Below are 27,167 nucleotides of genomic sequence, written 5' to 3' on the forward strand. Positions count from 1 at the left end.
TAACGGGTAACCAAAAGGGTGAAATGAATAATTCTAAAAAGGAAAAAATTATATATTCAACCATTGATTAACAAAACTTAAAGTTAGTTCCTGTGGTGCAATTCTATTAACATTAAATAACTGAATTCAAGAAATAATTAAGTCTTAAAAAAACTCAAAGCTGTAGTTACAACTAACTGAACAAAAACTTATACACAATGACACATGGATTTGACATAAATATAACAAAAAAGCATGGAATAATTAGGATGGGTGGGAATGCGCGAACAAACACCGCTGGCAACTTTGAAAGTACAATTCTGAAATTTTTTTCAAGGAATTTTCCTTTGAAGTATATGAAGTGGGGTACTTTCAGAGTTTGATTAGCGCAAAAGAAAAAAAAATTTTTAAATAAATAATCAAATAATAAACAGATGCATGCATTTTCAAATTATATTAAAAATATAATGGAGTCATATGAAGAGGATTGTCATTGCAACTATCAAGAGACATATAAGAAATTTTAGTTACTTAACATGGAATATATATATATATATATAAAAAACTTATAAACAAGGGCAAAAGAAAAAATTCTAATGCCAAATATGCCGAAAATAGACAAATAGTCAATAACCATATAATTTATCACTATAAACACGTGTCTCAAAGTAGGCTGGCAGAAATTTCTAAAAAATTCTGTTGGAATTTTTTAGGAATATTTTAGAAATTTGTGTTGGCTTACTTCGAGACACATGTTTATAGTGATAAATTATATGGTTATTGACAATTTGTCTATTTTCAGCATATTTGGCATTAGAATTTTTTTCTTTTGCCCTTGTTTATAAGTTGTATATAAATTTAACCATTAATGGTATTTTTTTAAATGCTGGCCATTGATAAAATTTTTTTCGAAAAATTGTATCCTATATTAGATGTTTATATATATATATATATATATCTGCTTGAGCATGTATGAGATGTTTTGGTACAGCTGTTTTGGACATTGCTGATTTGATGCAGACTTAACATCAGGCATTTTGATGCCTTTTATTTCTCAGTTTAATGTTTCTCTCATTCTTTCACCCTTTCTTTCTCTCCCCTTCTCTCTCTTCCCTTCTCTCTTTTCTGTCTCTTTGTTTATGTAGGTGAGTATATTTCACTGTGTACAAGGAGAGGGAAGTTGTTTTAATAAACACTAATGTCTTTCTCACTCTTTCTATCTGTATGCGTATATTTCTGCATGCATGTGCGCACATGTGTGTGTATGTTTGCCTCTAGTGCCAAAAAGCACTGTTGCCAAAACAGGCTCAATATCCAGTTAACCATGCCAAATCATCAGTATCCAACCAGCTGTGCTCACTTGTCTCATTCCAATATTTCTGCTGCTGTGTCTAACATGAAATGCAGATATGTGAATAGTTGATAAAATTTAAAGCGAATTTTCTTAACTTGTTGTCTGTTGATAGTAGCACAAACATAACAAGAAATAATAAAATCAGGGAATGAAAGCAATAAAAAAAAAGTCGGTTGGAAATCAGTTATATGTATTCTGTGAACCAGTATCTGCATAAAATTCATATTATCCTGCCAGACACACTGGAATTAATATATGCAAGTATTTGAAATGATTACCGTAAATCCTCAAGTATAATCTGCATTTTTTCCCCAAAATTTAAAGGTCAAAACCTCTTGTGCGTACTATATACGAGGTTAAAAATGAAAAATATTTTCTAAGCAATGTCTGAATCTCTATTTGTTGTCCGGCAATGTTTATTCAGACACATTTTGTGATGTCAGGCACGAAAATACCTTAAGCTAAGCCTGAAAGCAATGAAGTCATAAAAGAATCATCCATAACTTGCAGTAAGCAACATTTATTAAACGTTATTATTGTTATTACTGTTATTTATTTATTTTCTGCAAACAAAATGCACAAAAAAGCTACACATTTGCATTATGTTATATATACAATAATAATAAAGGACGTTACCGTATACATTTTTACAAACCAAGGACGTTATATAGACCTCCTTGACTCAAGTTAGAGGAGGGGTGCGTATTATACACAAGGTTTAGGTTTTTCAGAGGTACAGCCCCTTAAAAATCCCCTGCGTATTATACTCAAGGGCAGACTATACTCGAGGATTTACGGTAGTTGATTATTTCTGTGTAGTCGATCTCTGCTTCTACTGTAGGTAAATGTAAATTATTGTTGTCAGTCTTTTTTCTCCCTTTCTACAACAATATGTATGATTTTAAAGAAAAAATAATCCCCATAAAACTGAAAATGGAATTAGCTTGTATTTATGTAAGAAGTTTAATTAATATAAAAATATCATCAGACAACAGCTGGAATTTTACACAGTATTCCATAATGAGAGTGTATTAAATAATATTAATTATGATTTAATTTTAAGTTGTTGCTCAAATGTATTTTGTTTATGGAACTATATGTGTTGAAGGATGCAAACATTTTAAATGAACTGACATGTTTTCCAAAAATTATGATAATTTTCTTTTAATATGTAAAAACCCTATTTGAATTTAAGTACTTGCTTAGAAATAATTAGGTTTACTTACCCTTGGGAGCAGCTTTCTGGAAATTAGTAAAAAGATGAACTGACATTAGATTGGAGCATAAAATTTATAAACACTAATATAAGCTTTCAAAGCAAGCTCAAAGAGAAAATGATATACAAAACTGACATTACACAATTGTGTTGTCTTAAAGCAATCATCATTAATAAGATGTAAAGGTACAAATATACATACATACAAACATACATAATATATATATACACACACACACATACATACATATATATATACATACATACATACATATATGCATATTCATATACATACATACATACACACATACATACGTACATACATAGATATAAAACTGAACAATGACATATATATATATATACAATATTTCCTTGACTGAGTACATGGCAGGTGAACCACAAAATGATGAGGGATTACTATATATATATATATATATATATAATGGTGTTTTTTTATATAAGCTTAAAGCTTATGGTGATTACCATGCAGTGATTAAGGAAAATGGTCTAATATAGGGGCATATAAGCCCTCAACAGAAAAAAGAAGGCTTTCCTATCCTCATGAGAGTCGAACTCACACCCCTTTGTTAACGTGACCAAGTGTGTGTTACTTTTATATGCCTCTTTTTTTAGACTATTTCCCTTAGTCATTGCATGGTGATCACCATAAGCTTTAAGCTTATATAAAAAAATACCATTACTGTTAGTTACAGGATTGTACATCATGGCACCGTAATTAAAAACCATTTGCACCAAAAGCATATATTATAATAATAATAATATTAGGGAGTATAACTCCAAACTTACAGGGAAAAATTCAATTTAGTATTAAATCAAATCTCACAATATAAATAAATAATATATATAAATTAGCGAAAAACCACTATTATGTAATTCAAACAATGATAGACATAAACCATATCATATAGAAAAAATAAGATATACGATAAAACATTTATCTAGATCACAAAAAGTACATAAAAATAAAAAAAAGGTATATAAGTTAAATTTGATTGTAATTCGAATTGAAGTTATAGCCATGAAACATGTGTGGTCTTTTAACTTATTACATACTGTTTATTTATTATTATGTACTTTTTGTGATTTAGATAAATGTTTTATCATATATTTTATTTTTTCATTTATGTTTTATGCCTATCATTGTTTTAATTACATAAGAGTGTTTTTTTCTCTAATTTATATATATATATATATATATATACACACACACATGCACTTACACACACATACATATACATACATACATACATACATACATACATACATACATACATACATACATACATAATATACTCATTTGTGTAGATGTGTATATATGTGTGAGTATATGCACATGCCTTTACAAATGTAAATAATTAACAAATTTACATACTTCTTTCTTCTTTTTCTCTTCTTCCTCTTTCTTCTTTTTCTCTTCCTCTTCCTTCTTCTTTTTCTCTTCGTCTTCCTTTTTCTTTTTGTCTTCCTCTTCCTTCTTCTTTTTCTCTTCCTCTTCCTTCTTTTTCTCTTCTTCCTCTTTCTTCTTTTTCTCCTCATCCTCTTTCTTCTTCTTGTCATCAACCTCCTTCTTCTTTTTATCCTCTTCTGCCTTCTTCTTTTCCTCTTCTTGCTTTTTCAATTCCAATTTCTTTTTCTCCTCCTCCTTTTTCTTGTCATCTTCTTTCTTTTTCTTTTCTTTCTCTTCCATCTCTAATTTGTCTCTTTCCTCTTGCTTCTTTCTCTCCTCTTCCTTTCGTTGCATCTCTTCTTCCTTCTGCTTCTTCTTCTCGTCCTCTGTAATAAATAGATGACATATTTTAGAATGCCATATACAAGAACTTCAAATGTAACGTACTCTTTTACTCTTTTTACCTGTTTCAGCCATTTGACTGTGGCCTTGCTGGAGCACTGCCTTTAGTCGAACAAATCGACCCCAGGACTTATTCTTTGTAAACCATATACTTACTCTATCAGTCTCTTTTGCCGAACTGCTAGTTACAGGAACATAAACACACCAACATCGGTTGTTAAGTGATGGTGGAGGTACAAACACAGACACACAAACATACACATACACAATCACACACACATACACACACGCACATATAGATATAGATATATGTAATGGGCTTCTTTCAGTTTCTGTCTACCAAATCCACTCACAAGGCTTTGGTCACCCCAGGCTAAGTAGAACACACTTGCCCAAGGTGCCATGCAGTGGGACTGAACCCAGAACCATATGGTTGGGAAGCAAGCTTCTTACCACAAAACTATTAGAATTGTCAGTCAAAATTCTATGCAGGCTATTATATTCAATATCAACAGTGGGGCCCCTACAACATATACTGAGGCAGAAGGTTGGGTTAAATCAATGGATTTTATCTCCATAGAATAACCTTGCACTTTAACAATAAATAGGGCTTTTGGTTTGTTTTATTTTCTTTTTCTTAGTTAAATGATTTGCTTACCTTTAACAATCATATTTGCAGATCCTTTTTCAGATCCAACAGGATTCTTCAATTCAACTGTGTACACGCCAGCGTCTTTTGGTGTTACTTTGGACATATAGAATCGAGCAGTACCTCTTTCATAAGAAATATTTGCAGCTGAGGAACTTTTGATTTCTTTATCATTAAAATACCATATGGTGGTAATTGGTTCAGTTCCTGCAACTTTAAGTGTAATATCCATAGGCTCTCCTATATTGAATGTCTGTAATGAGAACAAATGAAAATAATGTAGAGATACTTTACATAACCTTATTGTAATACATTCTCTGATTTCATCTGTCTGCACAATCTGAGTTCAGATTTTGCCAAGGTGATTTTTGCCTTTCATCCATTTGAGGTTGATAAAATTAGTACTTACTGATCATAAGGGCCGATGTAATTGATTTACCCCATCCCCAAAATTGCTGGCCTTCTACCAAAATTTGAAACCAGTATATTCTCTAAGTGGAGGCACAATGATCCAGTGGTTAGGGCAGTAGACTCGCGGTCGTAGGACCGCAGTTTTGATTCCTAGACTGGGCATTGTGAGTGTTTATTGAGCGAAAACACTGGAACCTCGTGGAGCTAAAGCCCCACGAGGCTCCAGCAGGAGGTGGTGGTGGACCCTGCTATATTCTTTCACCACAACTTTTTCTCACTCTTTCTCCCTGTTTCTGTTGTACCTGTATTTCAAAGGGCCAGCCTTGTCACACTGTGTCATGCTGAATCTCCTTGAGAACTACGTTAAGGGTACACATGTCTGTGGAGTGCTCAGCCACTTGTACATTAATAAGTGAGCTGTGACATCACTGGTGCCAAGCTGTATCGGCCCCTTTGCCTTTCCCTTGGATAACATCGGTGGCATGGAGAGAGAAGACTGGTATGCGTGGGCGACTGCTGGTCTTCCATAAACAACCTTGCCCAGACTTGTGCCTCAGAGGGTAACTTTCTAGGTGCAATCCCATGGTCATTCATGACTGAAGGGGGTCACAACAAAATATTCTCTTAATTTCATTCAGGAAAAAGGTACATCTTGTAATTGAAAACAATACTATTTCATAAAGTTGGCTTCTGCATTAGATTATCTATTAAGGTACTTTGTTTAATGCTTTTTCTAAAACAGAAAGTAATGAAGACTTTGGTAAGTAATACATATTTCCATCAATACTAAACATTAGTTGTTTAGTACTCTTTATCACTGTGCATAGAAAGCTTTCATGAAGCCAACACTGACTATACAACAGCATTTGTATGCACAGGCCTGGGCAAACTCTTTTGAGGAAGTTTTGTAGTAGCTCGAGCATGCAAATTTCCCTTTTCCATGCCCTTGTTGTTTATGCAAGGGAAGGGCCATCAACTTGAGCCAATACACTCCACCCTGATGTCGTCACAAGTGTTGTTGTGAGAATGCAAAGAGCCAGAACTGATATGACAAAGTTTCAAGTAGCAAACTCCGATAGTGCCACCGATCCAGACTGCTTTGGTACTTTATTTCTCAGCCATGAAAAGATAGAAGGCAAAGTTGCTGATCTCAGACTACAGAGTCAGAACAGACATTACAAGACATTCAATCCAATGCTGTAATGGATTTGACAATAAACTGGTTCTTATTTTATCAATCCTGAAAGGATGAAAGGTAAAGTCGACTTTGGCAGAATCTGAATTCAGAAAATAATGATGGACAGAATCCAACTCAGCATTTTGCCTGGCATGTTAACGATTCTGCAAGCTTGCCACCTTAAAATACGTTTAACGCTAAAACATTTTCCATCTTTGGAAATGAAGAGGTTAGCTCCTCCCATAAAAGAAAGTACCATAAATTTTAGTTATATTCAAATCAATATCTTGTCTTACCTTTGATGTTAGTTTTGTGATGAATTTTGGAGGGTCGCCCTTCACTTTGGGAGGGATCAGTTCTGAAAAGATTAATAAGATAGTTATTAATTGAAATATGATACTAATTAAATTAATAATTCTAATATTTGTAATATCAATCCAAAATTTTTATGACAAGAGAAATACATACGTGTTGATGACAATTTCATTAGCTGAACACCTTCACCAAATGGTGTTTGAATTACACATTTGTAAGGACCAGCATCTTTGGTGGTGACCTGAAGGTAAAAGAAGTTTGAAAATATATTGAAGCTTTTGAATTTGTTTTTTTTTTAATATCACTCAAGTGTTTAAGAATTCTTGACAAATTTTACTTAAAGTGTTTTGCTCAAGAACACAACGCGTCGCCCGGTCCAGGAATCGAAACCACAATCTTACGATCATGATGCTGACACCCTAACCACTAAGCCACGCACCTTCATGAGAAAAGGGATAGCATTTGTAATTTCAAAAGATCTGCCCTGTATTACATTGAATTACACTGATTCAGTCATAGGATTACATTAAAGATTACAAGGGGCTGTGGAATACTCAGCCAGTATGATATAAAAAGAAAGTAGTTCCATTGATAGAACAACACTCAGCATTGAAGCCAGTGAAGGATCATCCAGGCTCTTTCATTATAAAACATATTTAGCATTCCAATGACAAAGGGTTACAAAGGCAGTTTATATTCAGGAGAATTCCCAGTCCAAAAACATTATGCAAGATATTAATAATTTGATTTTTAAATTCATCTTGTTGGTCTAAAAATATTATAATGATATCTAACAGCAGTTGGATCTTTTGAGATAAGTTGCACTTCCTTGTTAGACATATATAATTCTATTTTATTAGCCTATTTTGGCAGAATCATGAGAGCCAGATTGTAACTCAATTCTCAAAAAATATATATATATATATTTTAATGCTGTCATTCTTCCACTAAAGAAAGCAAATGTACAGAGTTACTTCCCTTGGAAAATATATTTTAATTTTATGTGTGTGCACTTATCTATATATTGGGATATACCAACAGATGGTTCTTACACCATTCAGCATATAGTCATAGAATGTGATTTAGCTTGCATCAAGCCTTGTTTGGGTACACATTATTGATAGGTCACAAAAATGATGAAACATCTGTGACCATCACTCCTGAATGGGATCTTATGTGAGTTGCCTTGCTTGTCTATGATTTCCAGGCATTTCAACATCAGGCACATTGATGATAGTATATTCTTTTATGCCTATGAGCACAGCCTACCCATGAACTAGAAAACCACACACTTAGTGTATGTGTGTTTCACATCTTTTATATATATAAAGCTGAAGTTGTCTGTGTATGGCAGGTTTGGTAGCCTTCAACTAACACTATCTCCACCGAGACCCTGTGGCGCAAGTTGACCAAAATTGAGAGTATGATAGAAGAAGGCTTGCTCTTCATTCCGTAGAAGATAAAATTCAAATCAAACCATGTTAACACCAAAAATTATTTACATCAAAAAGGTGCCTTTTTTTTCTATGAAGATACCTATTTTTTAACGATCTTTTGACTGCTGTGTCGCCATTTTTCGGTGTATTTCAATCAGAAAAATGTTCACTTATAGAGAATAACAAGCTACATAATGCAAACTTTTTACTTTTCAAAAATTCCAATTCTAAAAGGTCGAAACAAACCCAAGCAACGCCGGGTCATACTGCTAAGTATATATATATTTGTAACTGATATAAAAAGTTATTAAATATTTTCTAATTACCTCATCCATTTGCATGCTAGCATAGTAACTTGAATCTTTCTGTGACACATCCATCTTGTATCTCCCACCACTTTTCAAAGGATTGTTTCCAAAAAACCATTGGGCAGTTGGCTTCTCCTTGCTATCAACTTTCTGTTCAAATGTTACTCGCTTTTTATCCAGTTCAATTTTAGTTGTGGCTTTATCTGTTAACGTTATTGTCTTTTTCTCTTTATCTTTTTCTGCATCTTTCTCTGCATCTTTGTCCTTTTGTTGGCTGCCAAAGAATTAAATAGAATTGAAGAATATTATATTTTGTTTTTGGATTTGGTTTGCAAGATTCTTTATATGAGTTCGTGTGTTGAAGCATATGCTGTTGTGTCTGGGGAGAGTAATTTTGTTCTTGTGTCTTATAATTTAGGAGGAAGCACTCCGTCGGTTATGACGATGAGGGTTCCGTTTGATCCGAATCAACGGAACAGCCTGCTCGTGAAATTAACGTGTAAGTGGCTGAGCACTCCACAGACACGTGCACCCTTAACGTAGTTCTCAGGGATATTCAGCGTGACACAGAGAGTGACAAGGCCGGCCCCTTGAAATACAGGTACAACAGAAACAGGAAGTAACAGTGGAGTGAGAGAAAGTTGAGGTGAAAGAATACAACAGGGGTCGCCACCACCCCCTGCTGGAGCCTCGTGGAGCTTTAGGTGTTTTTGCTCAATAAACACACACAACGCCCGGTCTGGGAATCGAAACTGTGGTCCTCCGACTGCGAGTCCGCTGCCATAACCACTGGGCCATTGCGCCTCCACCTTATAATTTAACACACTCACTGATAAAATTTCCACTTATTTTTATTTTCCTAAAATTTCCGTTTTATCTTGCAACCTTTTCAATAGTCTTGTTTTAAATTATAAGGCACAAAAAGAAAATTACTCTCTCAAGACACAACAGAAGAATATATTATATTTCCTAATTATCAAGTGCATCATTTTTAAAACACCTTTGACAATGTTGAAGTTTTGGCATGGCTATGTGGTAAGAAGCTTGCTTCCCAGCCACATGGTTCTGGGTTCAGTGCCACAGCATGGCACCTTGAGCAAATGTCTTCTACTGTAGCCTCAAGCCAACCAAAGCCTTGTGAGTAGATTTGATAGATGGAACCCGAAAAAAGCCATTGTATACATATACACACACACATATATATATATATATATGTGTGTGTGTGTGTGTGTGTGTGTGTGTGTGCGTGTGCTTATGTGTGTGCGTCTTTGTATCTGTGTTTGTCCTCCACCAGCACTTGACAACCAGTGTTGGTGTGTTTGCATCCCCATAGCTTAGCAGCTCAGCAAAAGATATTGTTAGAATAAGTACTAAGCTTTAAAAAATTAAATACTGTGAAAAAATTCTTCAGGGTGGTGCCCCAGCATGGCTGCTGTCTAATGATTGAAACAATTAAAAGATAAAAGATTGCTTTCAATCATCTTTATTATTCAAAAATTCAAGTATCTTCACCTTTAATTGATTTATTCTCTTTTGGGAAAGCTTTTTTATATATATCAGAAAATATAGCATTTGCTATTCTAATATAAGAGCGACCAGCTCTTATATTAGCCATAAATGACAGCTCAGTATATGTAGCTGATGCAGTGCAATGACACAGAAATACATGCATCCTATGGTATGGTTACATCATTCATGGCCTAGTGGTGTTTACACTTATATTGTCTATAAGGAGAATTTCTCTTGAGATACCTTGTACAGCGTATTGTCTTTCCATGTTTGAATGTACATCAACATATTAACCCTTTCGTTACCAACCCGGCTGAAACTGGCTCTGGCTCTGTAGTACAAATGTCTTGTTTTCATAAGATTTGAATTAAAATCTTCCACCAAACCTTAGTCACAATTTATATTCCTAACACTAGCCTAATGATAACTAAGTTATTTTATTAAGTTCTTTGTTATATTTAAAGTAATTGAAAGAAACACAGAGCACCTCAAAATAAATACCGTAACGAAGGGGTTAAATAAGACTGTACATACTATCACACTGTTGTTGCTTACATTTCTTGAGGAATTTGAATTTGCAATGTAAAGACAGTCAAAATGCAGTTAAGCATTTTGCCTGGCGTGTCAACAATTCTGCCAGCTCGCTGCCCACTCTGGGGTAATATTAAAATCAACTTCAACTGGAAATGTCTTCAAACGAAAATCCTTCAACAAAATAAACATCATTTAAGTAAAATAAAACTTAGCAACATGCACTTACGCATCTAAGTTGAGAGTGATGTTTGCAGTGCCCTCTCCATGTGCATTTTTAGCGACCACCTTGTACACACCCGCATCATCTTTAGTGAAATTCTAAAACATAGAATAAAACAAAGGTAATTAGTTAAATTTAAATAGCCCTTCAGAAAATGAGAAATTTTTGTTTGACCCTTTGTCTGTCCAAAGCATTTTCATGAATTTATCCCAAACATCCATGCTTGGTTTCAAACTTTTAGCTATTGGAGGTTAATTTGGTTTAGTTGGTGGGTAATATGTATTGGTACTCTATTAGTAGGTGTATGATATATATACATGTGTATATATATATATATATATATCAATATATCACTGTGATCCTCGTGACCGACTAGGCTGTCAGATGTTGCTACACATCGCTGGTCACAATGCGCTTTGCATTGTTTTAGCCTTCAAATGATGCCACCCCGCTGGCTAAGCGAGCAGGCCAACAGAAGAAAGAATGAGAGGAAGTTGTGGTGAAAGAGTACAGCAGGGATCGCCACCACCCCCTGCTGGAGCTTCGTGGTGCTTTAGGTGTTTACGCTCAATAAACACTCACAACGCCTGGTCTAGGAAGTCCGCTGCCCTAACTACTGGGCCATTGTGCCTCCACATATATATATATATATATATATATATATATATATATATATATATCAATTCTTTTGAGATCTTGGATTATCAGCCAAGTGTTCTGCACATCACATATGATGTACTATTATATATTCATTACTCCTTGTTCTGAGCAATATAAACCTTTCTTTTCATAAATCCCTTGTTATTCTGGTTGTTGTGAAAAATTGAGAATGTGTATCATATACGATGCACGGATACCAGGAAAATAAGTCCTTTATGACCTGTCATGTAGCAGTTTAATTAACAGTTTGATTTAACTAACAGAAATTGCTTAAAAAAATATCAGACTAAACTAAGAGCTGGAAACAATATGATTGTAGATAGTGCTCTGACAGTCACATTCCAGTAATTGAAACTAGTAAAAAATGTGCTTAAATCATTTGATGCTAATAAGTTAGCTGGATTACAATTCACTTAGTTACACAGTTAACCATGATTTGTAATTCTATACAAAATGTTAAATGAGAAAAATTAGAGCAGAAATTCGTTCTCTTACCAATATATCCAACATAAAGGTATATTTATCTTTATCTTGGGTTGTTTTCAATTTCAATCTGTTGTTTTCTTTCAAAAGGGTGCTGCCTTTATACCAAGTAATTGTGGGTTTTGGATCAGCTATGCAACTACACTCCATGTGGATATTTTTCCCTGATGCATCTTGTGCTATTTTAGGTTTTTCTGTGAAATTTGGTGCTTTGCCAGCAGGCTCAGTTTTTTCTGTATCTGAAAATATATTAAAGTTTTATTTTTAAAATGTCTTTAAGAGTTGACTATCTCATCACTGCTCACTAAAGCAGAAAATGTATTGAAGTGTAGAGTTTGCTTTTTCTGAGAAGGTCTAATAATATAGAAACAAGCCAGTACTTGCTTGAATAATTAAAATAATATTAGTCAATGACTAATATAGTCATTTCTTCACTGCATTATCATTTCTAAACAGAATTTTACTTCTCATTTCATTGACTATATCAAATACTAACTTAAACATTGCATTAGAAAATTTAAGGAAATTTCCTTAAACTTAATGTATATTATTAACATATATTATTTCAAGTGATAATTCACAGTGGGATTTAAAATCTTAGGAATTCAAAATGTAATTTTATAAAACAGCATATGGTAGGATAGAGCCTACATAATCTAACATAATAATCTGTATGAAATCAACATTTCATATCTAATCAGTGGCTCTGCATTTTGTCCTTAGCTCAGCTGTAATTTTCAACAAAGAGGTTCAGATGGATGTAAGTAAGGTCTTGTGGTAGTATAATTACCTGCTGTAGGTAGTACAGTAGTGCAAAGTTGACACACTCGATACCTTTATGAGTTGAATAACTCATTAATTAAATGAATAACAATGTGATTATATATGAAAAGCTTTGTAGAAAAGAATGGTTATTTCTTGTAATATGAAACAGTTTCTTTCAAATTAACAACCTAAAATATATATATATATATATATATATATATATACCTACATACGCACGCATGTACATATGTACATATGTATGTATATATATATATATATATATATATATATTCACATGAATTTGTTGAAATGATCAATGTTGAAATAAACTGCAAATTTTTTAATAAAATATGGTCAAGTCACCAATGGTTACATTTGTATACACTCATGTAAATCACAGTCATTTAAAATTTTGTGTTTTAATCATTTACCTTGGAAATTCAGTGTAATATTTGCATTAGATTCACCATTCTCATTTGAAGCAACACACTTATATACTCCACCATCGGCTGGTGCTGGATCCTGCAAATAATAATTTAAAACTTAGATATAGTTAAGAATAAGAAAGAAGGACATAGCAATAAGTGAGAGTAGAAAACCCCACAAATTAATCAATAAATACGTAAATAAATCTTGAAGACCAGGCATTGATATCGTTATATCCATCCATTTTCACTGCTCACTATTTCAGGGAGAGTTGGAGTAGAGTCCTCAGGTACTTCCTCCATAGGTTCCTATCAGAATCAGCTGTCTTTACAATTTCCTGCTGGATTCCAAACTAGGTCTTCTGTGATTGGTAAAATTAGCCAAACTTACTAACTTCGGTTCGGTTTCCATACCTATCCTCACCTATGGTTACGAACGTCAGATAATGATTGAAAGAGTACAATTACAAATACAAGCAGATGAAATGGGTTCATCTGAAAGACCCCTAGAGTAATATCACTCAACAGAGACTATAGTTCAGAGATCAGGAACTCTCTTCAATTTGAGCTGCTATCTCTCTACAATGAGAGGTCACAGTTCTGTTACAACAAACATGTTGTTAGAATATTACAGGAAAGGATCACATGACATATAATTAATTTATGCTATTCCCTAATGCTGTAACACTCAGGTATCATTTAAGCATAACTGGGTAAGAGTGTAATTATTTTTGATGATTAAAATGTCTATGGACGATTTTAGAGCTTTTAACCTTTCTAATCTTCTGAGACCCCCTTCGGTCACGACACAGACTATTGGATTGCACCTAGAAAGTTTCCCAGGCACATGTCCGGGTAAAGTTCCATGCCAGAAGTGTTATTCAAGGGAAAGGCAAGGGCCGATACAGCTTGGCACCTGTGATGTCACAACTCATTTCTACAGCTGAGTGAACTGGAGCAACGTGAAATAAAGTGTGTTGCTCAAGAACACAACACGCAGCCCGGTCTGGGATTCAAGCTCACAACCTCTTGATCATAAGCTCAACGCTCTAACCACTGAGCCATGTGCCTTCACAGTCTTATAATCTTACAGTCATAAACTGTTATTCATATCTTCAAATGTAACTTACTTTGATTGTCAGCACGATAATATACATATTAGGACCTTTAGGGTCCTTAGTTGTTTGGATAGTGTAACGTCCACCTTGCTTGATTTCTGTAGCTTCACGAAACCATTTGATAACAGGTTGGGAGCTTGATTCAAGATTGCATGTCATTGTAAGTTGATTTTTCTGAGGTTGTTTTATAATAGGTTTTTGGGTGAAATGTGGAGCCTTGCCAGCTTCCCTATTAGAAGAGAAAGTAAAAGAAAATATTGAGATTTAGGTACTTTAATGATAAACAATTAAAAACTTAATTTTTATATTGTTTATTAATTTTAGCAATTTTCAATTCCATTACTTAACATATTTTTATGTATATTTCTCACATTTGATTAACAGTTAAAACGAGACTAAAAATATCAAACAATTAACCATTGTAGAAATTGAGAAAAAATTGATTAAATACTTACGTTTGTTTACCTATTTTATGGAAATGAAAAGAAAGTAGAAAAAATATTAAAGTATATTATAAAAGTAGGCAATTCCAAAAAGCTAAATATATAATTTCTATTATGATAAAATGAACATACATATTTAAATATAGATTTTCATAAGTTTAACTTAGAGTTATATTTATACATTATATTATATTATATCATATAAAGAATATTGTTAAATTTGATTGTTTCTAATAACATAATTATTTCAATATAATAATTAATGTACTTTTAATGGGATTAATGAAACAACAGAAATTTCCTTAAATTCAATGGTGTCAATTTTAAAGCAATAGCTTCCTACTCTTATAATTTCATCCTCATTACTCACTCTATGTATATATTATATATATATATTTACATATATATATATATATATATATAAAATATATATAAAATATATATTTATATATATATTTATATATAATATTTATATATATTTATTATATATTCATATATATTTATATATTTACATATATAAAATATTATTAGAGACAAAACCACTATTTTGCAAAACAAACAAGAAGACTTAATATTGGATTTAATCCTAATCTGATTTTTCCCTGTAAATTTGGATTTATTCCCTAATATTATTATTATATAATATTGATAATTTTGTATATTGAGTGTAATACCGCAATTTCGTAAATTATGGATTTTACAGGTAAGATAGAACCGCTGTTTTGGGATTATCTTTGAAAGATTCCTATTCCTTCTAAAATTTTATGTATTGATTAAGTCTTTCCTTGTTTGTTTTGCAAAATAGTGGTTTTGTCTCTAATAATATTTATAATATTTTACTATAAAATTGGATTTATCCTAAATCTGATTTTTCCCTGTAAATTTGGATTTATTCCCTAATATTTATTATTTATATATATATATATATATTTACATATATATATATATATTTACATATATATATATATATATATATATGTATGTGTATATATATATATATATATATATATATATATATATATGTATATATATATATATATATGTATGTGTGTATATATATATATATATATATATATATATATGTATGTGTGTATATATATATATATATACATACACACACAAGATGAAATACATAAATGTATACATGTACAGATAACAAGAAAGTAAGAACTAGAGAACAGAAAGACAAACAGTAGAGTGAGACTCAGAGAGTGGAGTGAGAGAATAAAAATCTAAGAAATAAGCAAGCATAGAATTCATAAGCCAAAATTTAATTCTGCATAAATCCTGTTTACCTAAAGAAAGAACTAGATTGTATATTTATTTATAATTGTAATTGACAGTAATTAACTATTATCAAAGTACCTCATATTAGAAATCAAATAATAATAACCTTATTGAACCTCATTTCAAAAATAGAAAAAAATATATAGACTTTCATGTATGAAGGTAATTCAAACATATTCATACATTAATATGTATTTCTTCTATTAAAAATCTACACAAAGCAGATTTATGCATCAGCTCGAAAATGATTATTTACAGAATATTTCCTGTGATGCTTTTATCTGCTGTTTGTGTTGGCAGAGCATTTTCAATGTTCTGTCCTTTATATAAAGTTAAAACAAGTTTTTGAAAAATATAAAATGTTAGTGCACTTACAAGTAAAGAAAAAAAAAAAGTTAAAAAGTAGACAAATTTAGAATGTTAAGGAAATAGAAAAATTCTGTGAAGAGTTGTTTATTAAGAATGATGTATTATAAAACAAATCATGTGATTGATTTTAAAGAAAGTTTTTGTACAAATGAAAAACAATATCAAAAAGATATAACGATAAATATTGAGAACTTAAAATAAACTATAAGCTTATTCTTATATGAGTGCGCTTAATTTTTATTTCTTTTACAATATACAAATTAAATGGAATTTTCTTAAAAAATATATCACTTCAAAGCGATTGTATGCAAATGCAAATGAATGTCTTCAATCAAGCTGTTTAGAGCGCAGGTTAGTATTTCAAAACTTTTAAAGCAAACCTTTATACCATGTTTTCTTTTAAACAGCATAAAATATTGTTCACATCATTTGTGTCAACAAATGGAAAGCAAGCAAATGAATCTATAAAATATACTGTCTAATTAGCTGCATATAACAGATGTCGCTTTTGCGCAAGTTTTATTTTAAACATTCATATTATATGAAGATTTTGTTGATATCTACCAACAGCATAGAAAATAAAGCAGTGATGGGTTAATTTCATTGCAGCTATGATCTAAAGTTATCTAATTTTAAAGCAGTACTTGTTTTGAGAATATGTATGTTCTGTTGTTTTGTCACTATGTGCAATAAAGTTAGATCAGTAGAGTTTAAAGTGCATAATCTTTGATAAGCTGATGAAATTTTAAAGATATATTTGTGTAATGTTAATTAAACTATAAACTAGATGTATATTTTTAACAGCACATATGTTTGCCTAAGTAAAAATTTAAAACAATATTTTCAGAAATTTTTGTAATCAAATCAACTTATATTGTAAATATAAATTAAAAAGAAAAATATAACCAAATTTAATTTTTTAAAATTCAATATTATTCAGGAAGAATGCTTAACTTGCAAATCTCTTTGGTATTCTTAGTTCATTTCATAATTTGGAAAGTTGGTTTATTGTAGTAATTACAATTATACAAGGTTTTGAAACACCTTTGTAAAAAGTAAGGACCCCACTTCTGTTATGAATAACTATGGGATTGCACCTATAAAGTTACCCTCCAAGGCACAAGTCCAGGCAAAGTTGTTTGTGAAAGACCAACAGTCGCCCAAGCATACCAGCCCCCCGCTCTCTATGCCACTAATGTTATCAAAGGGAAAGGCAAAGGCTGATAACAGCTTGGCACCAGTGACATCTCAACTCATTTCTACAGTTGAGTGAACTGGAGCAATGTGAAAAAAAGTGTGTTGCTCAAGAACACAACACAAAGCCTGGTTCAGGAATTGAACTCACTACCTCATGATTGCGAGCCCAACGCTCTAACCACTGAGCCATACATCTTCATCCATGCTATTGTAAAGGCTCCAAATGCCCAAAATGCTTCTGGCATTCTCACTTGGCAGCTGCTGCTGGGATGAGTATTTGCTTCTCTATGATATATCGTGTTTTTAACACAGGAAGTCCCTAAGATATGTTATCTTAGGACAAATACCACAATAACTGGCCTATCGACAGAGTATATATGTCATTATGTAAGATACACAGCTGACTAAATAGCTAATGATATTAAAGTTGATTTCAAATCCATACCTATCTGTGGCAACAAATCATATGACTGAATGTCACATGACACATTCTCTGTTAGTCTTCAATTTTGTTTAAATATTTTACAATTTTGTTGCAACCAAGTAACAAAGATTAATCTTAGATCATTGTTAACAACCCACTTAATATACGACAAGGTTATTTCTGATGTTTTAAAATATTTTTGTTTTTGTTTTTAATATTTTTGTTGTTTTTGTAAAATCTCAGAAAATAATAAAAAATTTGTCTATCTAACTGTAAACATTTTAAATATTTCACTAACTTTTTGTTATAGCTTGGTAAAAGGGTACATTTTTTGCCAAAAATTGCTAAATTTGTTCCCACAGTCTTCTTTATCCACAAGGTACATCTCACAGATACTCTGGAGTGCATCATCAGTAATGTTTCTGGTATCTTGGGGCATTTTAGATCTTACATCAGGCCCCCTCACCAGTCAGGGTTGATCAAGTTCCAGTCTGTATCCCAGTAGTAGCAAACCACTGGTCTGCTCACTTTCCAAAGCTATCTGGTGACCTTTTCTGTAACTTCAGTAGTGGAATCCATTACTTACCAAATACATTTCCTGAACTTAATTGGTTGGTTTTAACACGACAAAATTAATGGGAACTAATTTTAATTTGCATATATCTTATTTGAAATGCTTTGTTTATTTTGCAAACTTCCTGAATTATTTGAATGCTATTCTGTTTAAAATTGATGGTATTCTGTAATTTCATGTTTGTTGAACTGGACATTTTTAAAAGTGCCATTTTTGGATCACTGCAAACAAATCAAGTGACATGCCTGGTTTTAAAGGACAAATAATTGATGTTATGTTTTCTTTGTACATTTTTCTACAGGAATCTGGTCCCAATTAATATTTAAACTTATCTTATTTTACATTCCTAATAAAAATTCGCATCTTGATCATTGAACGATCATGGGCTGGGTATATGTGTATGTATTATATGAGTATATTTATAAGAGTGTATAAAAACGCTGCTCAGTGGATCAAGCTTTTTGCTTGAAATTTCATAAATACACACGTTGTCACACAAATATACGCACACACGAGCAGACAATGAATCACATGGGTGTGACTTAATATTTAAAGCAGACAAATTTTGAGGACATCACTCGTGGTTAGAATAAATGTTAGATTGGACAAAATAAAGTAACACTGAAATTTTGTACAATATCGAATTACACTGGTTTAGGTATAACTTTTTACAAACTGCATGAATCCAGAAATATGTTGCTTTAATAAATTAACATTTTGAACAGTTTAGTTGAGCTGTCTTTGAAAGTTTCCAAACCTCAGCTATGGAATGCAATTGAATTTGCCTTATACAGTTCTCCAAATATCAGCAGCAAATCAACAGGGTTTCTGTCTTCAGCTACCAACAGAATTCAAAATCTTGATATTGATCTGTTTTTAATCAATAAAAATAAATCCTGAGACTCTGTGTGTTTGTCTGTGTGTATGTGAGTATGTATATATATATATATATATATATATATGTGTGTACATATGTATGTATGTATATATACACATACAGATTGATTAGATGTAGAGATAGAGAGATATATAGACAGACAGATAGATATATAATTAGAGATAGCTCCAAAGATTCATGTAGATGTCTATTGAATTAAGAAATATTTTACTAGAGAGATATTTAGATGATATAGTATTTAAATTGATTAATAATTTTATAGTGAAATTAATAGGAGGAGAAAGGTTGAGAGTTAGAGTTTGAAGAATTTATTTGATTCCTGTTACCTTAAAAGTATTAGGCAAGAAAAGAGGTGCCACAGAAATGTGTCAATCATGGTGAAAGAAGAGTGTAGTGCCATAGGAAAGCTGTATTTGATCAGAAAGTGCACTTAAGTGATAGAATAGAAAAAGTGGTTATAAGGAAAAATAGGATTTATTTTATTGCTTGGTCTGAATAAAACTTACCTTCAAAGTTTAAATTGATGGTGGCTGTAGATTCACCAGCAGTGTTTTTAGCAATAGCCTATATTCACCACCATCTGCACTGCCTACCTTATTGATTTCTAAAGAGATTGTATGGTTTTTACCAAGAGATCTGATTTGCATTTTAATCCGCTGATTTTGAGATACAGTTTTGTTGTTGAGTTGCCAAGCTATATCTGGCTTAGGATCAGCTGTGAGCTTACACTCTATGATTAGTTTTTCTCCGAGCTGTCGGATTGCAGGTTTACTGGTGAACATAGGTTTGCCTTTCGGTTCTGCACCCATACCTAAAACACAAATTACAAACATAGACTGATACATCAAGCAGGATACTTTTCATCTGGACATCTGCAGTAAAGACCGCTTGTGAAGATGCCATGAAACTATCCGTAAAGCTGCAAAACTTCTAGCTTATGAAATATTAATTAGAGTGTTAATAAAAATTAACAATAAGCATTATTAGATCATTATCCATTACGTTCTATATGTTTTAATCTAGCAATTTGAATTCTGACTGTATTCAGGTAAAATTACTCAAGTTTCAAAATTATTTTCAAAAGCATATGTTGTAGGTTTGCTGGTGAAAAATTATTCACTGGAAAATAACCGGATTCCTTTAACACCTGATAGCTGAGAGTATTTTATTTCATATTGCTCAGGAAAACACAACAGTTGTGGTCCTAGGATATATTATGGTTAAAGAGAATATAAATTAGCTTTTACTTTGTTTCTAGTAGCTTTTTATATTAAAAAGTTTTAAGTAATGTTTTCATCAGAATTTTGAAGAAACTTGAAGAATTGAATAACAAATGAATGATTAATAGTAATGTTTATATTTTGAAATTTTTAGCCAAAAAGTTTTAAATGATAGATGCAATGTTGTTTTCTGTCAATACAATTCCTTCCATAGTTGTATTTTGTTCTATAATGAACTTTTCCTAAGAGATAATTCTTGAATCATTATTCCAGTACAATCACTTGATGGCCACATAACTAGTACCCATGCTAGTCGCACATAAAAAGCACCCTTCGAATGCTGACGATGACGAATCAGGTAATAAATATATTATCCCCCACCTTCTAAGTGAATGCTTTATTTGATATTGAAGACACCCTGAACAGTCAGATGGTGTTATAGTCCAGAAAGTTCCTAAAAACAGCTAAAAATGCTGTAATATATAATATTATATATAGATATAGTGTCAAAAATTTCTATTTCAGTAAGACTAAAAGTGATGCAGCTTCATTGTCAAGGCAGCAATACAGACAACAATAAAGACTAGACGAACACAATTCACATAAGAAAAATTTTTCAGATTTTTCTAATGTTAAAATTGTTAATAAAACTTTATAATACATTTTAGAAAATGCATTCAAATTAAAATTGAAATGTAAAAAAATAATAATAAATAATAATGAATAATAAATAAATGCACTGAACATGATAGAATTAAAACAATAAAAAAAGATAACAATAAATAAAACTAAAATGTTGAAATATATAACGTAATAACATTTGAAATAAAAATCAAAGAAGGATATAAAAATCAACTGGTCATGATGCATATATCGTTTATCTAATATTTTAACAGCATATATGCAAATGTAATGAATTCCATCAATTAATATATATCCTCTTTTAGATTTATTTTTAATGGATAATGATTATAAGATTAAAATTCAAAAATCTAATGCATCATTTTCCATTTACTCAGGAATTACTAAAACAAACCAAATATGACATGTGGCTTCTTGTGAACAGTTAATAATTCTCTCATCAAAGATAAACAGCTTCATGACCAGTCGAGAACAGAACTAAATAAAAGGAAATGAAATTGATCATTGAGACTTCATAAATTAACAACTTTTATTTGCATTTCTTGAATCAATTCCAAAAGTTTGAATCACTTCCATTTCTTGAATCACTTCTAAAAGTTGGCACCAAACATACATTTTCCTATCTTTCTCATACTCACATGTCCCTTTAACCTAGTTTTCTCAACCATTTTTTACCTATGGACCCCTTTGATTTCTATTTTTCTCTACCAGATACCCATAGTTAATTGATGTTTAAAAATTCTAATATATTTTTATAATTAAATATCATTAGGAATTGTATTCTAAAAAATTGTTAAAATAGGTGCAAGAGTGGCTTTGTGGTAAGTAGCTTGCTTACCAACCACATGGTTCCAGGTTCAGTCCCACTGCATGGCACCTTGGGCAAGTGTCTTCTACTATATCCTCGGGCTGACCAAAGCCTTGTGAGTAGATTTGGTAGACGGAAACTGAAGGAAGCCTGTCATATGCGTATGTGTGTGTGTGTATGTGTTTATTGTCTGTGTTGGTTCCCCCATCATCGCTTGACAACCGATGCTGATGTGTTTACATCCCCGTAACTTAGTGGTTCAGCAAAAAGAGACCGATAGAATAAGTACTAGGCACACAAAGAATAAATCCTGGGGTTGATTTGCTTGACTAAAGGCAGTGCTCCAGCATGGCTGCAGTCAAATGACTGAAACAAGTAAAAGAGAGTCCACACAGAGAGGATTATGTTGTAATTAGGATTAGCTAAGCTACCTATTATAGAAAATGGCGCCTTAATATCAAAGTTTTTGTTGTGTACGGTTTTCCATTTATCAATATATTGCATTTGGCAATAAAATTTTCTTCAAGCAGAGAACTTTGTAATTTCAGTTTGTTTTCAAGTTTTAAAATAACAGTCTGTCACGTTTTTAAGTTACATAATTAAATATTTTCATTAAGCAATTTCGATCAAATAATTTCCATCAAACACAAATGCAGAAGTTATTTTTATTTAGTCTCCATAATCATTTTTTTTTGGGGGGGGGTTCATTTAACATATAACAATTAGAGGAATATGATTTTATGAATGAACAATGTGGTGAAAAGAATCAATGAAAAATATATTCCATTCAAATATAGTATATTTTTAACTGATTCTATAAATGACTTCATCAATCCACTATGTCATGGAATAGTCGTAAATCTTTCTTAAAGTTACAGTATAAAACATGACAACAAATTTTATGATTTCCTGTTTTTGTTGTTGTTTTATCCATTTGTTTATTTTATTTACTTATTTTTTTGAAGTTCCATATATTTATGATATTCCCCAAAATTTAGTTGGTATTGCATGCATACTGAAGTTAATCCATCACTCAGGAATTAACCAATATCTCACCACCACTTTTTTTTTTCACAGGTTTCTTTTAATATAACATTTTGTAATAATGGTTAAAGTTCAGCATTTATTATTTGGGTGTAAATACTGACATTTAACCACTGCAAAGAATATATATATATATATGCATGTACCAAATACATATATGCATATATATATATGTATATGTATATGTATATGTGTATATATATATATATATATATATACATATATATATTTGTATATGTACATACATATAGCTATAGATATATGTATGCCACTATTGCTAATGAGTGAAGGAAAAACAGAAATAATAATATATAAATATAAATAATAAATGATGCATGATTTTAAAAACATTTAATGAAAATGGTAATGATAGAGAAGTCTCATTGCAATTGAAAAGTTAATCTATGTTGTATAAGGCTTTTTTCTTTTATACACACACACACACACACACACACACACACACACACACACACACACATATATATATATTTATGCATAACAAAACATCACTTTGCTCGATATTTATTTACAAATATATATGTATGTAAATTAGCAAGATCTGTTTAATGAGTCATCATCGTCATTTCATATCTGCTTTCCATACCGGTATGGATTTGATGGATTGTTATTGGCCAAGTCATTTTGTTATTTAAAATTACTGCATTCCTAGGCAATCAGAAATGATATCTCATTTGTATGTGTTATTTTGGGTTTTGATATTATAACTGGATGCCGTTCTCAGTTCAATCACTCTACAGAGTGTACTGGGTACATTTTATTGTGATAGCAGTAGTGAAGTTGCCTTGTGATCCTGAAGGCTCTTCATATATATATTTATAAATATATATATAATTTTTTTCGTAATGAGATAAAAAAACCAAGGCTCAGTAGATTTTAGAACATTATATATAGAAGGTCTTACAGCTGTTTCCAGGATATTTATTATATACCTTCATCAGAGATGGTGTGAGAGAATAGTTAAGTAATAGTTAATTTAGATATGATACAAAATAGAGAGTGAGGTGTAGGAAAGAAAATAAATGTGAGATATGTAGGGAAATTGAAGTTGTAGATCCATTTTTTAGGCAGAATGGTATATATGTAAGATTCCAATACTTTATGAGTAAAATCCAATAGTATTTGAAATTGGTCATTCCAAATATCAAGTCTATACACAGTGTATATATATATATATATAAGTAACTGAACACAACTTTATCATGGATTACAACTGTAACCACTCCATTTCGAATGCCATTACATGTAAGTGATTTTATGTGAAAAGTTATGCAATATTTGTGATTGACTATATTGGAGTGACACTTCATCAGACTAACATCAAGTTGTGTGTTCTTACACTGTGTTTATAAGAGCGTGAGTGTATGTATATACACTTAACTGCTATCAGTTATTCATTTAATGGATAAATCAATTATGTCAAACTATTTCTGTATTTACATTTATATATTGCTTATAAAGGCATTTTTTTATGTTGTAATTTTCTTATACTTCTTAACTCTTTCCAGTCCCTGATTGTGATCATGATGAAGTATATCTGTTTGATAAGGTTTGAATGAGGAGAATGAATTTGAATTAATTTGACCGAGTTTTATAATGTATTAGTATGGTAGCATGCCCAACTAAATGCCTTGTGATAATTAGTGTTGTCTCCTTCTGCTTTGAGCTTAGATTCTGTTGAGATCAACTTCTGCTTTGAGCTTAGATTCTGTTGAGTTCATCTTCTGCATTGAGCTTAGATTCTGTTGAGATCAACTTTTGCTTTGAGCTTAGATTCTGTTGAGATCAACTTTTGCTTTGAGCTTAGATTCTGTTGAGATCAACTTCTGCTTTGAGCTTAGATTCTGTTGAGATCAATTTCTGCTTTGAGCTTAGATTCTGTTGAGATCAACTTCTGCTTTGAGCTTAGATTCTGTTGAGATCAACTTTTTGTTTTATCCTTGTCAGATTGATAAGCTAAGAGCAGTGAAATAGTGATGATGATTAAATTGTTCATACCCCCAACTGTACCAAAGTCAAACATTCATATTTTGATTTAATATGAAATGAATTTTGTTATTTAGTGCTTTTTCCTCAACATTACATTTAAGAGTAATCACTTTGCAATTAATTATGAGACTTCTCAATTTAAAACATAGAAATTGTGTATACGGAATTAGTTTGTAGTAAATAATTATAATTAACTTAATGAACACTAAAATTATAAGATGAAAACATGAATTTTCGGGGGGGAATCTTTTGGACCATACTTACTATCAAAGTTCAACTTAATGGTAGCATTGCTCTCTCCAAGATCATTCTTCGCCACGATTTTATAAGACCCTGCATCAGCATTACCAACGTTTTTTATTTCTAGTGTGAGGGCATAAGCCTTGGGCCCTTTCGGATCCATGCGCATTGTAATGTTGCCTGAAAGGAAATAATTGTATCAATACATATTTTTATAACATGAATAATTTTACTTATAGAAGTATTAATATGATTTGAATTTCAAACTGTTATTAAATCTTAATAATACTCTATATGCTGAAATTTAATGTCTATTTAAACTACTAAGATACATATTGTTATGAATGTTGTCAGCTTATATTGTAGTCCAAATTTTCTCTTCATAAACAGATTCAGCAGATAACAATTCTCAAAGGCAATTAAATAGACTAATAGTTTGATAAAAAACATATATTGCATAAAACTGATATTTTGGTAATCTTCTTTAATAGCAATATTAGATACATGTCATATAAATATTAATGCATTAACAGATTGCGGGTTACTGGTAAGTTCCAGCGAACAAAATCTGCAACCTGGTTTTGATGCCTAACTATACCAGTTTCACCTCACTTATGCTTGTTTAAATATTTGGTGCTGTTGTTGCTATATGTTCCTTCTTGAGCCATGCCAGGCTCATAAGAGCCGTTTTTCCGGTTTCATCGGCATATAGGTTCCCCACCTGGATGGGACGCTGGTCTGTTGCAGGTGAGCTTCTAGATGCAGGAGAAAAAAGTGAGAGAAAGTTGTGGCGAAAGAGTCAGCAGAAGTTTACCATTACCTTCTGCCAGAGTTGCATGGAGCTTAGGTGTTTTCACTCATAAACACACACATCACCTGGTCTGAGATTCGAACCCACAATCCCTCAACCATGAGTCCGCTTCTCTAACCATCAGGCCATGTGCCTCCACAAATATTTGGTACTACCTCAGAAATCTATATCAACAATCAGCTTTATCTGTGATCATTCTCACATCTTTTATGATCTTCATGAAAGCATTAATGTCACACTAATTTCTTGCACTCTATAGGTCTGATTCCTTGTGTGACTCTGTAAGAAGTGTGTTCTCAGGTTATGTTAAAAGTAGCTTTCCAGTGTGATTATGTCAGAACACTAACATTTGACGGATATTTGTCCTCATCTTGTTTGTTGTTGATGAGAAGAAATATCTGTCAAATGTAAATAAGGTAAATAATATAAATAATGTATATAATTCTTCATCTCTAAAATTCTCACTGAATTAGCTCCGCTGATTGACAGGTGACAGTCTCATTTAGAGAATGCGTGGGCTAAGACTACATGCCTTCATTGGTCAGTTAAAGTTGAGACAGTGTCACATGACAACTTGCTGGGGCTGCCTGCTGGAGCCTAGCAGCAGGTATTTAAAGGGAAAAAAATTGACAAGACAGTCAGTCGCCCGCTGGCACTCCTTGACGCTACATCGAAGAGGTCAGGGAACAGAAGAAAGAAGAAGAAAGAAGACATGCGCCCAACACCAGAGCTGAAGACACCTCCGAAAGGGGGAGGGGTGGGTGCCATGTCAAAACGGTAGAGGAGTAGGGGCCGAAATCGGATGTAGTTCTTCCTGATAATGTCTTGAGCTAA

At 32.0% G+C, this 27,167-nt stretch overlaps 1 protein-coding gene across 1 annotated transcript in view; it reads right to left on the reverse strand.

Annotated features, from left to right (window-relative positions):
* Positions 1–2,559: 2,559 nt before the first annotated feature.
* The window catches only part of LOC115230668 (disorganized muscle protein 1), a gene marked incomplete at its 3' end in the record, with an annotated part of 34,882 nt that continues 10,274 nt past the window's right edge, over positions 2,560–27,167 (reverse strand). The window contains exons 3-14 of the mRNA XM_029800806.2: positions 25,547–25,702; positions 14,825–14,834; positions 14,382–14,598; positions 13,258–13,348; positions 12,074–12,300; positions 10,925–11,016; positions 8,674–8,929; positions 7,065–7,152; positions 6,893–6,954; positions 5,018–5,261; positions 4,283–4,343; positions 2,560–2,575 (exon numbers count right to left, since the gene is read on the reverse strand). Of these exons, the coding sequence (XP_029656666.2) occupies positions 2,560–2,575; positions 4,283–4,343; positions 5,018–5,261; positions 6,893–6,954; positions 7,065–7,152; positions 8,674–8,929; positions 10,925–11,016; positions 12,074–12,300; positions 13,258–13,348; positions 14,382–14,598; positions 14,825–14,834; positions 25,547–25,702 (1,520 nt within the window). The remainder of the gene's footprint in view (positions 2,576–4,282; positions 4,344–5,017; positions 5,262–6,892; positions 6,955–7,064; positions 7,153–8,673; positions 8,930–10,924; positions 11,017–12,073; positions 12,301–13,257; positions 13,349–14,381; positions 14,599–14,824; positions 14,835–25,546; positions 25,703–27,167) is intronic.

The sequence above is a fragment of the Octopus sinensis genome, unplaced genomic scaffold (assembly GCF_006345805.1).
Source record: "Octopus sinensis unplaced genomic scaffold, ASM634580v1 Contig16120, whole genome shotgun sequence".
NCBI lineage: Eukaryota > Metazoa > Mollusca > Cephalopoda > Octopoda > Octopodidae > Octopus > Octopus sinensis.